Source organism: Aquarana catesbeiana, linkage group LG08 (assembly GCF_042186555.1).
Source record: "Aquarana catesbeiana isolate 2022-GZ linkage group LG08, ASM4218655v1, whole genome shotgun sequence".
Taxonomy (NCBI): Eukaryota; Metazoa; Chordata; class Amphibia; order Anura; family Ranidae; genus Aquarana; species Aquarana catesbeiana.
The window spans coordinates 4,086,739-4,104,279 of NC_133331.1; the positions used below are offsets into that span (position 1 = coordinate 4,086,739).

General features: G+C 50.4%; 1 protein-coding gene across 1 annotated transcript in view; it reads left to right on the plus strand.

Annotated features, from left to right (window-relative positions):
• The first annotated feature begins 11,783 nt into the window (after window positions 1–11,783).
• The window catches only part of LPCAT3 (lysophosphatidylcholine acyltransferase 3), a 173,708-nt gene continuing 167,950 nt past the window's right edge, over window positions 11,784–17,541 (plus strand). Inside the window, 2 exon segments of the mRNA XM_073595444.1 lie at window positions 11,784–11,960; window positions 14,951–15,058. Of these exon segments, the coding sequence (XP_073451545.1) occupies window positions 11,867–11,960; window positions 14,951–15,058 (202 nt within the window). The 5' untranslated portion in view covers window positions 11,784–11,866.

Sequence of the window (17,541 nt, forward strand, 5' to 3'; positions counted from 1 at the left end):
CGTCTTCTGGTGTATTATCCATCTTTATACTGTCATCCATCACAAGACAGTACAAGCTGGTTTGACTCACCGCCCACGGCTTGTGAGTCCACCGAAGTTGGTAAGAGTATTCTACCTTACATTTTCTGAGTCTCTGTGTTATAAGGATATTTGCCTTGGGTCCCCTCTGAGTTGGAGCCTCTGTATTATAAGGATATCTGCCTTGGGTCCCCCGTTTCAACTGCACCATGCAACATATGGACTATAATAATAAGTCTTTATCATCTATATGGGATTAACACTTCCCCACCATTATTTTGAACAGTTTTTTATATTTCTTCACTAGCAAAATGTGGACTTTTGAGATTATCAATTGCTGATTTACCTTCACTTTATTTTTTATGCACATTTGCACTTTTTTTTCCAAGGAAAAGCACTGCACCTTGTTTGTATCACACTGTCTGTGTATACACATATCTGGTTTTTGCCTAGTCGAGGTTACGGGCCACTTAAAATTGTGGTTCTACTTCTCCTTGTTCCAAAACCTTCTTTTCACTATGTGTTTACTTATTACTTGTTTAGTTGGTTAGATTAGAGGTTAGGGTTAGGGGTTAATATTAGTGTTACGGTTTAGGGTTAGTGGTTAATATTAGGGTTAAGGATTCAGGGTTTTTATTTATTTGTTGTTGATTTATTTATTTTATTATTTGTTTATTTATTTTCATTTAATTATTGCACAACAAAAAAGGCACTAAAACGCTTAAATCAAGCGTTTCCATTTATTTCTATGAAACATAAAAATGCTTCAAAAATGCACCAATCTACCCCGATTCGAGCTACAAAAAAAAGCTCCAGAACTTGTTTGAGTTTCAGGCGACTTGTAGTGGGGGGGGGGGGGAGGTGAACCAACGCCGTAGAGAATAATTGAGTTTTTCTCCTCCAGCGTTTTAGAGCTTCAAGCTACAAAACGCTGAGGTGTAAATGAGGCCTTTTGGGTAAACCTGTTGCTCTGACCTGCATGGGCAAAACACAGAATAAAAGCCATGAAGGTGATCTTACCTGGAATTTCATTCAGAAATGACCCCGCACCTTGGGGTCACTGTGTGGGATCCATTCAATGCAGGGCAAGGGCGGGTTGGAAGTGAGCCATTGGGGTCCTGGTTGGGTCAGGCCGGGTTGCTTTCAGGGTGCCCCCTTACTAGTGAAACATTGGGAACCATAGGGAGCACCAGGCTAAAAAAAAAAAAAAAACCCTCCAGTGGGCCACTGGCATCATTTCTTCTACACACTTCAGCAACGGTGGAGGAGTCATTTTGTCATTTTGTTTGGGGGGGGGGGGTGTTCTAAGGGGACTTGAGGAGAGAGAGGATTTGAGCTGGGAGGAGTGATTTTTTGGTGGGGGGTGCTAAGGGGACTTGAGAGAGAGGATTTGAGCTAGGAGGAGTGATTTTTTTTTGGGGGGGGGGTGTGCTGAGGGGACTTGAGGAGAGAGAGGATTTGAGCTGGGATGAGTGATTTTTTTGGGGGCTGTGCTACGGGGACTTGAGGAGAGAGAGGATTTGAGCTGAGAGGAGTGATTTTTTGGGGGGAGGTGTACTGAGGGGACTTGAGGAGAGAGGATTTAAGCTGGGAGGAGTGATTTTTTTTTGGGGGGGTGTGCTGAGGGGACTTGAGGAGAGAGAGGATTTGAGCTGAGAGGAGTGATTTTTTGGGGGGAGGTGTACTGGGGGGACTTGAGGAGAGAGGATTTAAGCTGGGAGGAGTGATTTTTTTTTTGGGGGGGGTGTGCTGAGGGGACTTGAGGAGAGAGAGGATTTAAGCTGGGAAGAGTGATTTTTTGGTGGGGGGTGCTAAGGGGACTTGAGAGAGAGGATTTGAGCTGGGAGGAGTGATTTTTTTTGGGGGGGGAGGTGTGCTGCGGGGACTTGAGGAGAGAGAGGATTTAAGCTGGGAGGAGTGATTTTTTTTTGGGGGGGGTGTGCTGAGGGGACTTGAGGAGAGAGAGGATTTGAGCTGGGAGGAGTGATTTTTTTGGGTGTGTGCTAAGGGGACTTGAGGAGAGAGAGGATTTGAGCTGGGAGGAGTGATTTTTTGGGGGGTGTGCTAAGAGGACTTGAGGAGAGAGAGGATTTGAGCTGGGATGAATGATTTTTTTGGGGGCTGTGCTACGGGGACTTGAGGAGAGAGAGGATTTGAACTGGGAGGGGGAAATTTATGTTTAGGGGGTATACATGCAGATTAGTGTTCAAATATTTTTTCTGGGGGGAGGGAATTTCTGCTAATATATAATGCTCATATATCTTGGGGGGGCAGTTTGGCATGTTCGCCCTGGGCTCTAGATGGCCTTGTCCCAGAACTGCATGTATCATTGCTTAAAGCAGCCAACCAGCTAGGGAATGGGTGACTGTTACTCTGGTAGTGAAGGGGTGTTGTGTTCGTCCCCTACACTAGCAGCCGGTTCCTCACATTTTGGGAATCACACCTGCTGCACAGAGTACCTAGGGACCTAGCCTCACTCTGTAACTATGTACTCGCTCTCTCTCTCTCTCAAGGGCCCCTTCTTCATCTCTCCTGGGACTCCCAAGTCTCGGGAGAGATGAAGAAGGGGCCCTTGAGAGAGAGAGAGCGAGTACATAGTTACAGAGTGAGGTTCATATCTTGTATGTATTGGTAACTGTGGTGGACTGGGAGTGAGGTAACAGGTATTGCTGCATTGGTGGATGCCGGTGGAGGCTCTGTGGCACCGGTTCCTAAATGCTGCACGCCTGGGGGTTGGTGTTCACTAACTGTAGTGGTGTCTAGTGTGCCAAGTTAACAGTACAGTCAGTTAGCCTGGAGTTCCTAGATGGTCAACTGTGTTCATTTGTGGTTGCCTTCTAAGTCTGGAGTTATGCCTTAATGCTGATTTTCACATGGAAGCAAACTCCTGCCAAGAACCTAGGCAATTAGTGAGTGTAGTTCTAGTGTCCCCCACTAGGGTACCTAAGCCTTGCCCACAGGCTGACCCTGGAACCAGAGCCCTCTGTCCCTCACTCCTCTACAAATGTCCCTCTTCTAGTTCTGGTGTAGAGATCGGTATACATAAATGTAATTTTAAACCAAAATGGTTTATGTTCCACCGAAGATGTTATTCATTCAATTAAAATGAAATGCTAATAGCCCCATTGGGTTCAAGTTGTCATTCACTCTTTAATCTCTCAGGATAATAGGAGAATGTGGTGGTTGGCTAGATATTTGGTGATAAGGAAAGCCCTATTTCCCATTTCAAAATGCTGAGGCATGAGTGAGCATCCTGTCCACCAGACACAGGTCAGCTGTCTGCCATGCGATCTCCAATCACCGGATCTATACATTATTGGATGTTTATGGGAAGTTCTGGAGTGCAGAGATTGCAGGTTTCCTCCTTCTTCTCCCTCTTGCAGAATATGAGGTTTTATCTTCCTGAGGAATGATGCACATTCCAACCAGGCACAGTTTAGGACCTGTATGGCAGAATTCCAGAAAAGATTACGACTGGCCTGGAGGGAAACACGTCTTTTTGTGGACTCAGTAATGTATTGATGGGCAATTCTTTAGTCAACTACCTGTAGTCAGCAGAATGGCATGGTGAGAAGGTGTGGTCTGGGCTTTCTCAGCACTGGTTACCCAACCAGCGACAGCATCCTCTGGGCTTTCTCAGTACTGGTTACATAACCAGCAACGGCATCCTCTGGGCTTTCTCAGCACTGGTTACCCAACCAGAAATGGCATCCTCTGGGCTTTCTCAGCACTGGTTACCCAACCAGAAATGGCATCCTCTGGGCTTTCTCAGCACTGGTTACCCAACCAGCAATGGCATCCTCTGGGCTTTCTTGGCACTGGTTACCCAACCAGCAATGGCATCCTCTGGGCTTTCTCAGCACTGGTTACCCAACCAGAAATGGCATCCTCTGGGCTTTCTCAGCACTGGTTACCCAACCAGCAATGGCATCCTCTGGGCTTTCTTGGCACTGGTTACCCAACCAGCAATGGCATCCTCTAGTCTTTTTCAGCACTGGTTACCCAACCAACAATGGCATCCTCTGGGCTTTCTCCGTACTGGTTACCCAACCAGCAACAGCATCCTCTGGGCTTTCTCAGCACTGGTTACCCAACAAGCGACAGCATCCTCTGGGCTTTCTCCGTACTGGTTATGCAACCAGCAATGACATCCTCTGGGCTTTCTCCGTACTGGTTACCCAACCAGCAACGCCATCCTCTGGGCTTTCTCAGTAATGGTTACCCAACCAGCAATGGCATCCTCTGGGCTTCCTCCGTACTGGTTATGCAACCAGCAATGACATCCTCTGGGCTTTCTCCGTACTGGTTATGCAACCAGCAACGGCATCCCCTGGGCTTTCTCCGTACTGGTTACCCAACCAGCAACGCCATCCTCTGGGCTTTCTCAGTAATGGTTACCCAACCAGCAATGCCATCCTCTGGGCTTTCTCAGTAATGGTTACCCAACCAGCAATGCCATCCTCTGGGCTTTCTCAGTAATGGTTACCCAACCAGCAACGCCATCCTCTGGGCTTTCTCAGTAATGGTTACCCAACCAGCAATGCCATCCTCTGGGCTTTCTCAGTACTGGTTACCCAACCAGCAACGGCATCCTCTGGGCTTTCTAAGTACTGGTTTCCCAACCAGCAATGGCATCCTCTAGGTTTTCCCAACCACTAAGGGCACCTTATAGACTTTCTCAGTACTGGTTTCCCAACCAGCAATGGCATCCTCTGGGCTTTCTCGGTACTGGTTTCCCAACCAGTAATGGCATCCTCTAGGTTTTCTGAATATTGGTTTCCTGACCAGCAATGGCATCCTCTGGCTTTTCTTTGTACTGGTTTCCCAACCAGTAATGCCACCCTCTAAGTTTTCTCGGTATTGGCTTCCCAAACAGCAATGGTATTCTAGGATTTCTCAGTACTGGTTTTCCAACAAGCAATGGCACCTTCTGAGTTTTGTCAGTACCGGTTTACCAGTCAACAATAGCACTCTATGGGCTTCCTCAGTACTGGTCTTACAGTTTGTTTTGTAAGCATGTAAGCCCGCTCTAGAGAGGGACTCTTACTTTCTTTGTTTAAGCAGCGGCCTCTCTGCAAAGGTTCAACCCATCCCATGTTGAGTTTGACCCATATCTTTGCAGTCAGCAGAGCTTTAGCTGCCTATTTGGAGAATTCTAGCTTTGACTCAACATGGGATGTGTCAGATCTCTGCAGAGAGACCACTGCTTCTACATAGAGGTTCTCTGCAGCAGAGGCTTTTCTACTCAAGCTGTGGCTGCTTATAAAGAAAACCAACTGTAAGAGAATATGAGGGAATGGGTGTCACCGGGACAGGAATATGAGGGAACGGGTGTCACTGGGACAGGAATATGAGGGAACGGGTGTCACTGGGACAGGAATATGAGGGAACGGGTGTCACCGGGACAGGAATATGAGGGAATGGGTGTCACTGGGACAGGAATATGAGGGAACGGGTGTCACTGGGACAGGAATATGAGGGAACGGGTGTCACTGGGACAGGAATATGAGGGAACGGGTGTCACTGGGACAGGAATATGAGGGAACGGGTGTCACTGGGACAGGATTATGAGGGAATGGGTGTCACTGGAACAGGAATATGAGGGAATGGGTGTCACTGGGACAGGAATATGAGGGAATGGGTGTCACAGGGACAGGAATATGAGGGAACGGGTGTCACCGGGACAGGAATATGAGGGAATGGGTGTCACTGGGACAGGAATATGAGGAAACGGGTGTCACTAGTACAGGATTATGAGGGAACGGGTGTCACTGGGACAGGAGATGAGGGAACGGGTGTCACTATGACAGGATTATGAGGGAATGGGTGTCACTGGGACAGGAATATGAGGGAACGGGTGTCACTGGGACAGGAATATGAGGGAACGGGTGTCACTGGGACAGGAATAGGAGGGAACGGGTGTCACTACGACAGGATTATGAGGGAACGGGTGTCACTAGCACAGGAATATGAGGGAACGGGTGTCACCGGGACAGTAATATGAGGGAACGGGTGTCACCGGGACAGGATTATGAGGGAACGGGTGTCACTGGGACAGTAATATAAGGGAACGGGTGTCACCGGGACAGGATTATGAGGGAACGGGTGTCACTGGGACAGTAATATGAGGGAACGGGTGTCACCGGGACAGGATTATGAGGGAACGGGTGTCACTGGGACAGTAATATAAGGGAACGGGTGTCACCGGGACAGGATTATGAGGGAACGGGTGTCACTGGGACAGTAATATGAGGGAACGGGTGTCACTACGACAGGATTATGAGGGAATGGGTGTCACTGGGACAGGAATATGAGGGAACGGGTGTCACTGGGACAGGAATATGAGGGAACAGGTGTCACTGGAACAGGAATATGAGGGAATGGGTGTCACTGGGACAGGAATATGAGGGAACGGGTGTCACTACGACAGGATTATGAGGGAATGGGTGTCACTGGGACAGGAGATGAGGGAACGGGTGTCACTGGGACAGGAATATGAGGGAATGGGTGTCACTGGGACAGGAGATGAGGGAATGGGTGTCACTGGGACAGGAATATGAGGGAACAGGTGTCACTGGAACAGGAATATGAGGGAACGGATGTCACTGGAACAGGATTATGAGGGAACGGGTGTCACTGGGACAGGAATATGAGGGAACGGGTGTCACTGGGACAGGAATATGAGGGAACGGGTGTCACTGGGACAGGAATATGAGGGAACGGGTGTCACTGGGACAGGAGATGAGGGAATGGGTGTCACCGGGACAGGAATATGAGGGAACGGGTGTCACTGGGACAGGGATATGAGGGAACGGGTGTCACTGGGACAGGAATATGAGGGAACGGGTGTCACTGGGACAGGAATATGAGGGAACGGGTGTCACTGGGACAGGAGATGAGGGAATGGGTGTCACCGGGACAGGAATATGAGGGAACGGGTGTCACTGGGACAGGAGATGAGGGAACGGGTGTCACTGGGACAGGAATATGAGGGAACAGGTGTCACTGGGACAGGAATATGAGGGAATGGGTGTCACTGGGACAGGGATATGAGGGAACGGGTGTCACTGGGACAGGAGATGAGGGAATGGGTGTCACCGGGACAGGAATATGAGGGAACGGGTGTCACTGGGACAGGGATATGAGGGAACGGGTGTCACTGGGACAGGAGATGAGGGAATGGGTGTCACCGGGACAGGAATATGAGGGAATGGGTGTCACTGGGACAGAAGATGAGGGAATGGGTGTCACTGGGACAGAAGATGAGGGAATGGGTGTCACCGGGACAGGAATATGAGGGAACGGGTGTCACTGGGACAGGAGATGAGGGAACGGGTGTCACTGGAACAGGATTATGAGGGAACGGGTGTCACTGGGACAGGATTATGAGGGAACGGGTGTCACTGGGACAGGAATATGAGGGAACAGGTGTCACTGGGACAGGATTATGAGGGAATGGGTGTCACTAGCACAGGAATATGAGGGAACGGGTGTCACTACGACAGGATTATGAGGGAATGGGTGTCACTGGGACAGGAATATGAGGGAACGGGTGTCACTGGGACAGGAGATGAGGGAACGGGTGTCACTGGGACAGGAATATGAGGGAACAGGTGTCACTGGGACAGGATTATGAGGGAATGGGTGTCACTAGCACAGGAATATGAGGGAACGGGTGTCACTACGACAGGATTATGAGGGAATGGGTGTCACTGGGACAGGAGATGAGGGAACGGGTGTCACTGGGACAGGAATATGAGGGAACGGGTGTCACTGGGACAGGAGATGAGGGAACGGGTGTCACTGGGACAGGAATATGAGGGAACGGGTGTCACTGGGACAGGAGATGAGGGAATGGGTGTCACTGGAACAGGATTATGAGGGAACGGGTGTCACTGGGACAGGAATATGAGGGAACGGGTGTCACTACGACAGGAATATGAGGGAACGGGTGTCACTGGGACAGGAGATGAGGGAACGGGTGTCACTGGGACAGGAGATGAGGGAATGGGTGTCACCGGGACAGGAATATGAGGGAATGGGTGTCACTGGGACAGAAGATGAGGGAACGGGTGTCACTGGGACAGAAGATGAGGGAACGGGTGTCACTGGGACAGGAGATGAGGGAACGGTGTCACTGGGACAGAAGATGAGGGAACGGGTGTCACTGGGACAGAAGATGAGGGAACGGGTGTCACTGGGACAGAAGATGAGGGAACGGGTGTCACTGGGACAGAAGATGAGGGAACGGGTGTCACTGGGACAGAAGATGAGGGAACGGGTGTCACTGGGACAGAAGATGAGGGAACGGGTGTCACTGGGACAGGAATATGAGGGAACAGGTGTCACTGGGACAGGAATATGAGGGAATGGGTGTCACTACGACAGGATTATGAGGGAATGGGTGTCACTAGCACAGGAATATGAGGGAACGGGTGTCACTGGGACAGGAATATGAGGGAACGGGTGTCACTGGGACAGGAGATGAGGGAACGGGTGTCACTGGGACAGGAATATGAGGGAACGGGTGTCACTGGGACAGGAGTATGAGGGAATGGGTGTCACTACGACAGGATTATGAGGGAATGGGTGTCACTGGGACAGGAGATGAGGGAACGGGTGTCACTGGGACAGGAGATGAGGGAACGGATGTCACTGGGACAGGATTATGAGGGAACGGGTGTCACTGGGACAGGAATATGAGGGAACGGGTGTCACTACGACAGGATTATGAGGGAATGGGTGTCACTGGGACAGGAGATGAGGGAACGGGTGTCACTGGGACAGTAATATGAGGGAACGGGTGTCACTACGACAGGATTATGAGGGAATGGGTGTCACTGGGACAGGAATATGAGGGAACGGGTGTCACTGGGACAGGAATATGAGGGAACAGGTGTCACTGGAACAGGAATATGAGGGAACAGGTGTCACTGGAACAGGAATATGAGGGAACGGATGTCACTGGAACAGGATTATGAGGGAACGGGTGTCACTGGGACAGGAATATGAGGGAACAGGTGTCACTGGGACAGGAATATGAGGGAACGGGTGTCACTGGGACAGGAGATGAGGGAACGGGTGTCACTGGGACAGGAATATGAGGGAACGGATGTCACTGGAACAGGATTATGAGGGAACGGGTGTCACTGGGACAGGAATATGAGGGAACGGGTGTCACTGGGACAGGAGATGAGGGAACGGGTGTCACTGGGACAGGAATATGAGGGAACGGGTGTCACTGGGACAGGAGATGAGGGAACGGGTGTCACTACGACAGGATTATGAGGGAATGGGTGTCACTGGGACAGGAATATGAGGGAACGGGTGTCACTGGGACAGGAGATGAGGGAATGGGTGTCACCGGGACAGGAATATGAGGGAATGGGTGTCACTGGGACAGAAGATGAGGGAACGGGTGTCACTGGAACAGGATTATGAGGGAACGGGTGTCACTGGGACAGGAATATGAGGGAACAGGTGTCACTGGGACAGGAATATGAGGGAACGGGTGTCACTACGACAGGATTATGAGGGAATGGGTGTCACTAGCACAGGAATATGAGGGAACGGGTGTCACTGGGACAGGAGATGAGGGAACGGGTGTCACTGGGACAGAAATATGAGGGAACGGGTGTCACTGGGACAGGAATATGAGGGAATGGGTGTCACTGGGACAGAAGATGAGGGAACGGGTGTCACTGGGACAGGAGATGAGGGAACGGGTGTCACTGGGACAGAAATATGAGGGAACGGGTGTCACTGGGACAGGAGATGAGGGAACGGGTGTCACTGGGACAGAAATATGAGGGAACGGGTGTCACTAGCACAGGAATATGAGGGAACGGGTGTCACTGGGACAGGAGATGAGGGAACGGGTGTCACTGGGACAGGAATATGAGGGAACGGGTGTCACTGGGACAGGAGATGAGGGAACGGGTGTCACTGGGACAGGAATATGAGGGAACGGGTGTCACTGGGACAGGATTATGAGGGAATGGGTGTCACTAGCACAGGAATATGAGGGAACGGGTGTCACTGGGACAGGAGATGAGGGAACGGGTGTCACTGGGACAGAAATATGAGGGAACGGGTGTCACTGGGACAGGAGATGAGGGAACGGGTGTCACTGGGACAGAAATATGAGGGAACGGGTGTCACTAGCACAGGAATATGAGGGAACGGGTGTCACTGGGACAGGAGATGAGGGAACGGGTGTCACTGGGACAGGAATATGAGGGAACGGGTGTCACTGGGACAGGAGATGAGGGAACGGGTGTCACTGGGACAGGAATATGAGGGAACGGGTGTCACTGGGACAGGAGATGAGGGAACGGGTGTCACTGGGACAGGAATATGAGGGAATGGGTGTCACTGGGACAGAAGATGAGGGAACGGGTGTCACTGGGACAGGAGATGAGGGAACGGGTGTCACTGGGACAGGAATATGAGGGAATGGGTGTCACTGGGACAGAAGATGAGGGAACGGGTGTCACTGGGACAGAAGATGAGGGAACGGGTGTCACTGGGACAGAAGATGAGGGAACGGGTGTCACTGGGACAGAAGATGAGGGAACGGGTGTTGCTGGGACAAAAAAAACTGATAGCAATATACAGAGAATGTAACCCCTCCCCCACCTCAGATTCAAAACTTGTAAAAGTAACTCAAATATACAGAAATATAATAGCAGAAAGTATAAAAAGTAAAGAGAACAATAAAAATAATTTAAAAAGTAACAGAAAACCCCTGACTCGTTACATTGTTTCTTGTTATGATTGTATTTTTGTATCCAGAGATTTGTACCATACAGATAGATGGGGGGAGGGGGAGGGGGGCACATAATAATATATAGGAGGAGTCACTATAGTAATAGAAGTTAATTTATCCCTGTATATAGAATATATATATTGATCCCTGTAAAGAGAATATATATATTGATCCCTGTATATATAGAATTCCCCACAGTTACAACCTCTTGTACCACCTGCCCCACCCTATTAGATTGTAAGCTCTTCTGAGCAGGGCCCTCTTAATCCTCTTGTATTGTATTATAACTCTATTGTCTCCCTTTTATATTGTAAAGCGCTGCGTAAACTGTTGGCGCTATATAAATCCTGAATAATAATAATAATAATAGAATATATATATTGATCCCTGTATATAGAATATATATATTGATGCCTGTATATAGAATATATATATATTGATCTCTGTATATAGAAGATATAAATATATTGATCCCTGTATATAGAATATATTGATCCCTGTATATAGAATATATATATATTGATCCCTGTATATAGAATATATATATTGATCCCTGTATATAGAATATATTGATCCCTGTATATAGAATATATTGATCCCTGTATATAGAATATATATATATATATATTGATCCCTGTATATAGAATATATATATTGATCCCTGTATATAGAATATATTGATCCCTGTATATAGAATATATATATATTGATCTCTGTATATTGATGATTAATATAAAGATATCTTTAATAACTCTCACGTGACCTTTCCCCTACATGTGGCACCACGTGACCTCTTGCCCCATCAGCACTCGGTGACCGATAGTAACCCCCCTCCCTATAGAAAGGCCAATCAGCAACAGGCCGCTCCCCCTTGTCACTGTGTACCGTCCGAATCTCCGCCCACAGGTGACATTGTCAGCCTAACGACGAGCCAAGCCCCGCCCACCCCGTACTCCTCATGCGTTTTCAGCCAACCAGCGGGCGCGGGGCGGGGAAGTGTGGTTGGTAGGGCCCGCCCTGGGCGTGGCTTGGTAGTGGGGGGCTACTCGGTGCAGTCAGGCCCGGCGGGGGAGCGGGAAGATGGCGGCGTCCTCGGGGTCTCTGCTGCACGGGGTGGCGGGGGCTCTGGGGGCCTCGGAACCGGCACTGCGCCTCATCCTCTCCATCTTCATCGGTGAGCGGAGGGGGGAGGGGAGACACACAGGTGGTGGGGGGGCAAAGTCCGGGGATTGGGGGGGAGATCCAGAGAAGACTGGAGGGGGGGCAGGATAAGAATGGGGGAGATCAGAAACACAGAGGGGGGGACAATTGGGGAGATGCACAGGTGGAGGGGGGGACAATAGGGGAGATGCACAGGTGGAGGGGGGGACAATTGGGGAGATGCACAGGTGGAGGGGGGGACAATAGGGGAGATGCACAGGTGGAGGGGGGGACAATAGGGGAGATGCACAGGTGGAGGGGGGGACAATTGGGGAGATGCACAGGTGGAGGGGGGGGGACAATAGGGAAGATGCACAGGTGGAGGGGGGGGGACAATAGGGAAGATGCACAGGTGGAGGGGGGGGACAATAGGGGAGATGCACAGGTGGAGGGGGGGGGACAATAGGGGAGATGCACAGGTGGAGGGGGGGGGGACAATAGGGGAGATGCACAGGTGGAGGGGGGGACAATAGGGGAGATGCACAGGTGGAGGGGGGGACAATAGGGAAGATGCACAGGTGGAGGGGGGGGGGACAATAGGGAAGATGGAGGGGGGGCAATAGGGGAGATGCACAGGTGGAGGGGGGGAATAGAGGGATTGTGTCCGGAGACTGGTAGTGGAGTGAAGGAGATGTGGACTGGAAGGGACTAAGAAGAGGGGGGGGGGCACAGGTGAAGTGAAAAGGGGGGACAGCCAGGTAAAGGGGGGCAGAGGATAATATAGGGGAGCGGGGAAAGGTAGAGAAAGGCGGGGGGTATACACAAAATAATAAAGGATGTAATGGGGTGATTGGAGGAGGAGTGGAGGGAGAAGTAAGTACAGAGGAGGAGGGGGGAGTAGGAGAGAAAGGGGTGCCTTTAGACAGGAAGGGGGAGTGGGGGACCCAGTTGGAGGAAAAAGGAATTGCACTGGTTGAGGGGGGGGGGGGGGAACAGACAGATATAGGAGACAATTGAGAGGGGGCAGGTGGGAGAGGTGATGGAGGAATCGAGGGGGGGGGGACAGGTGGGAGAGGCGATGGAGGGATGGGGGGGAGGGGACAGGTGGGAGAGGCGATGGAGGGGGGGAGGGGACAGGTGGGAGAGACGATGGAGGGATTGGGAGGGGGAGGGGGGGGACGGGTGGGAGAGACGATGGAGGGATTGGGAGAGTGGGGGAGAGGTGATGGAGGGGGGACGGGTGGGAGAGACGATGGAGGGATTGGGGGAGGGGGGGACAGGTGGGAGAGGGGATGGAGGAATCGGGGGTGGGAGAGGCGATGGAGGGATCGAGGGTGGGGGGGGAGGAGAGGGGACAGGTGGGAGAGGTGATGGAGGGATTGGGGGGGGCGGGTGGGAGAGGGGACTGGTGGGAGGGGGAGGGGGGGACGGGTGGGAGAGGCAATGGAGGGATTGGGAGGGGGAGGGGGGGACAGGTGGGAGAGGCGATGGAGGGATCGAGGGAGGGGGGGGACGGGTGGGAGAGGCAATGGAGGGATTGGGAGGGGGAGGGGGGGACAGGTGGGAGAGGCGATGGAGGGATTGGGAGGGGGGGACAGGTGGGAGAGGGGATTGGGAGGGGGAGGGGGGGACAGGTGGGAGAGGCGATGGAGGGATTGGGAGGGGGGGACAGGTGGGAGAGGCGATGGAGGGATTGGGAGGGGGGGACAGGTGGGAGAGGCGATGGAGGGATTGGGAGGGGGGGACAGGTGGGAGAGGCGATGGAGGGATTGGGAGGGGGGGACAGGTGGGAGAGGCGATGGAGGGATTGGGAGGGGGGGACAGGTGGGAGAGGCGATGGAGGGATTGGGAGGGGGGGACAGGTGGGAGAGGCGATGGAGGGATTGGGAGGGGGGGACAGGTGGGAGAGGCGATGGAGGGATTGGGAGGGGGGGACAGGTGGGAGAGGGGATTGGGAGGGGGAGGGGGGGACAGGTGGGAGAGGCGATGGAGGGATTGGGAGGGGGGGACAGGTGGGAGAGGGGATTGGGAGGGGGAGGGGGGGACAGGTGGGAGAGGCGATGGGGGGGACAGGTGGGAGAGGCGATGGAGGGATTGGGAGGGGGGGACAGGTGGGAGAGGCGATGGAGGGATTGGGAGGGGGGGACAGGTGGGAGAGGCGATGGAGGGATTGGGAGGGGGGGACAGGTGGGAGAGGTGATGGAGGGATTGGGAGGGGGGGACAGGTGGGAGAGGCGATGGAGGGATTGGGAGGGGGGGACGGGTGGGAGAGGCGATGGAGGGATCGGGAGGGGGGGACAGGTGGGAGAGGCGATGGAGGGATCGGGGGTGGGGAGGGGCAGGTGGGAGAGGCGATGGAGGGATCGGGGGTGGGGAGGGGCAGGTGGGAGAGGCGATGGAGGGATTGGGAGGGGGAGGGGGAGGGGGGGACAGGTGGGAGAGGCGATGGAGGGATTGGGAGGGGGTGGGGAGGGGCAGGTGGGAGAGGCGATGGAGGGATTGGGAGGGGGGGGACGGGTGGGAGAGGCGATGGAGGGATCGGGGGTGGGGAGGGGCAGGTGGGAGAGGCAATGGAGGGAGGGGGAGGGGCAGGTGGGAGAGGCGATGGAGGGATCGGGGGTGGGGAGGGGCAGGTGGGAGAGGCGATGGAGGGAGGGGGAGGGGCAGGTGGGAGAGGCGATGGAGGGATCGGGGGTGGGGGGGGGTGTAAAGTGATTGTGGGTCCCTGGGAGGGGGTTACATTGATGCATTATGGGTAAGGACCAGAGGCTGTAGCTCTACCCAGGTGGGTGGAGTCTCTGCTGGGAGAGACATGATTGGTTAGATAGTCTGGGGCGCTGCGGTCCGTTCCATTGGATATCATGCAGCGATCGGTGTCAGTACTGCGGACGATCGCACACAGGAAGGAGACGTTTGATTGTGAAAACTCAACTTTTATGTAACATTTTGTATCATCCAATATCATCTTACTATGACCTCACCTTCCTCTTTTTTTTTTTTTCTCCCCCCCTCCCCCACACACAGGGTACCCTTTGGCCTTATTCCAGCGTCACTTCCTCTTTAAGAAGCGACCATCGCACATCCATCTGTTCAACACGGTGACCGGACTCTGCATCGCCTACTTCAACTTCGGTATGTCGGGGGGGGGGGGGGGGGGAGGGGGTGCTTCATTTAGCTCCCCGCCTGGATGATGCAACGTGCTGAGCGCCGTTCTCCAGGAAAAGCCGCTGTCTCTGATTTTAGATGCCGGGAGATATAGATAGTCGGGGGGAGGGGGAGGGGTAGATCCTTCCATTCATGGGTGAGTCCATCCTCTAAAAATAAAGCAGGAGAACTTTTTTGGGGGTTGTAAGAAAAGAGATACTTTTATTATCTGATACAATTTTGGAGATTAATTATGAAAATGGGTCGTGGTTCCTTCCTATGAGGGAGATCTATTCCCTTCTGTGATTGGTTACTATGAGCAAGATTTTGGTCTAGTTTTTATCATTGATGTCATTGGACGATAGCGGATGGAAAGTAGATGGGAAAATTCTAAAAAAATCAGATATGGGGGGGCAAGATGTACAGTGCATCCGCAAAAGTATTCACAGCACTTCACTTTTTCCACATTTTGTTATGTTACAGCCCCATTCCAAAATGGATTAAATTCAATATTTCCCTCAAAATTCTACAAACAATCCCCCATAATGACAACGTGAAAGAAGTTTGAAATCTTTGCAAATTTATTGCAAATTAAAAAAATCCCAGGTACATAAGTATCACAGGCTCCACCCATGTGGATGGGTATGACAGGCTCCACCCATGTGGATGGGTATGACAGGCTCCACCCATGTGGATGGGTATGACAGGCTCCACCCATGTGGATGGGTATGACAGGCTCCACCCATGTGGATGGGTATGACAGGCTCCACCCATGTGGATGGGTATGACAGGCTCCACCCATGTGGATGGGTATGACAGGCTCCTCCCCGCTTACCATAGCAGCGGAGATGATCCAATGTTCTCCCCTCAGAGGCTGGAAGTGGAGGGAGGGAATGATGGCCCCTCCCACTTGTCTCCATATCATTGGATGACGGAAGCGACGTCAAACATCACTTAAGCCCAATGACCTTAAAGGGGAAATTTTTTTTATTGGAAAAAAAGACATTTATTTATTTTTTTTTTTTAATTGCATTTTAGTGTAACTATGAGATCTGAGGTTCTTTTTGACCCCCCAGATCTCATATTTAAGAGGACCTGTCATTCTTTTTTTTTTCTATTACAAGGGATGATTACATTCCTTGTACCGTAATAGGAATAAAAGTGACACAATCTCTTTTTTTTTTTTTTTTGTGTGCAGAAGCGAACGAATACGTAAGTCACACCCACATATGCAAACGGTGTTTAAACCACACATGTGAGATATCACCGCGATCGTTAGAGCGAGAGCAATAATTCTAGCCCTAGACCTCCTCTGTAACTCAAAACTGGTAACCTGTAGAAACATTTAAACATCACCTATGGAGGTTTTTAAGCGTCAAAGTTTGTCGCCATTCCACGAACGGGGCGCAAATTTGAAGCGTGACATGTTGGGTATCAATTTACTCAGCGTAACATCATCTTTCACAATAAAAAAAAATAAACAAATTGGGCTAACTTAACTGTTTTTTTTTTTTTTTTCTTTTTTTGTTATTTAAAAATGTATTTTTTTCCCCCCCAAAAAAATAGCGTTTGTAGGACCACTGCGCAAATACGGTGTGACATAAAGTATTGCAATGACCGCCATTTTATTCTCTAGGGTATCTGAAAAAAAATATATATATAAAGTGTATGTATGTGTGTGTGTGTGTGTGTGTGTATATATATATATATATATATATATATATATATATATATATATTTATATTATAATTTAGGGCTGGGGAAAAAATAGATTTAAATCTTGAATCAAGTTGGGAGGTCAAGTTGATTCAAAATTTCAGCAAATTGATTTTTTTTTTTTTTTTTCACCAGGACCCTCGCTGACACCGCGCCGGTCCTGAGGAGCTGCGGGCAGGTGTTTTTAGGTGAGGCCGCGGCCTCGCCTAAAAGCTCCTGGCCGCAGCTCCTTAGGACTGGCGCAGTGTCCACAAAAAAAAAAAAAAAATTGAATCGAGATTTTTTTTTTTTTGAGAGAAAATCGCCCAGCTCTAATATTAATAATAATAAAAAAAATATATATATATATTGTTAGTGTTTGGGGGTTCTAAGTAATTTTCTAGCAAATAAACCTGATTTTAACTTGTAAACAACAAGTTTAAAAAATAGGCCTTGTCCTTTAATTGGTTAATGAATTGTGAAATGTATTATGCCGAGAGAGAATCGTGATCTTTATTCTTAGCAACAAAAAAAAATTGCGATTATCATTTTAGCCTGAATTGTGTGTGTATATAATATAATTATGTATACACACACATATGTATAATATACACTGTGTATATGTGTGTGTGTATATACACTTTTATATAAAATGTAAAAAAAAAATTATATTATTATTATAATGTTGTTGTGTGGTTTTGTTTTTTTTTTTCTTCTTTTTTTAATTTTTTTTTTTATATTTCTGGTGAGGTGGAATGTGCACACCGTGTGTCATT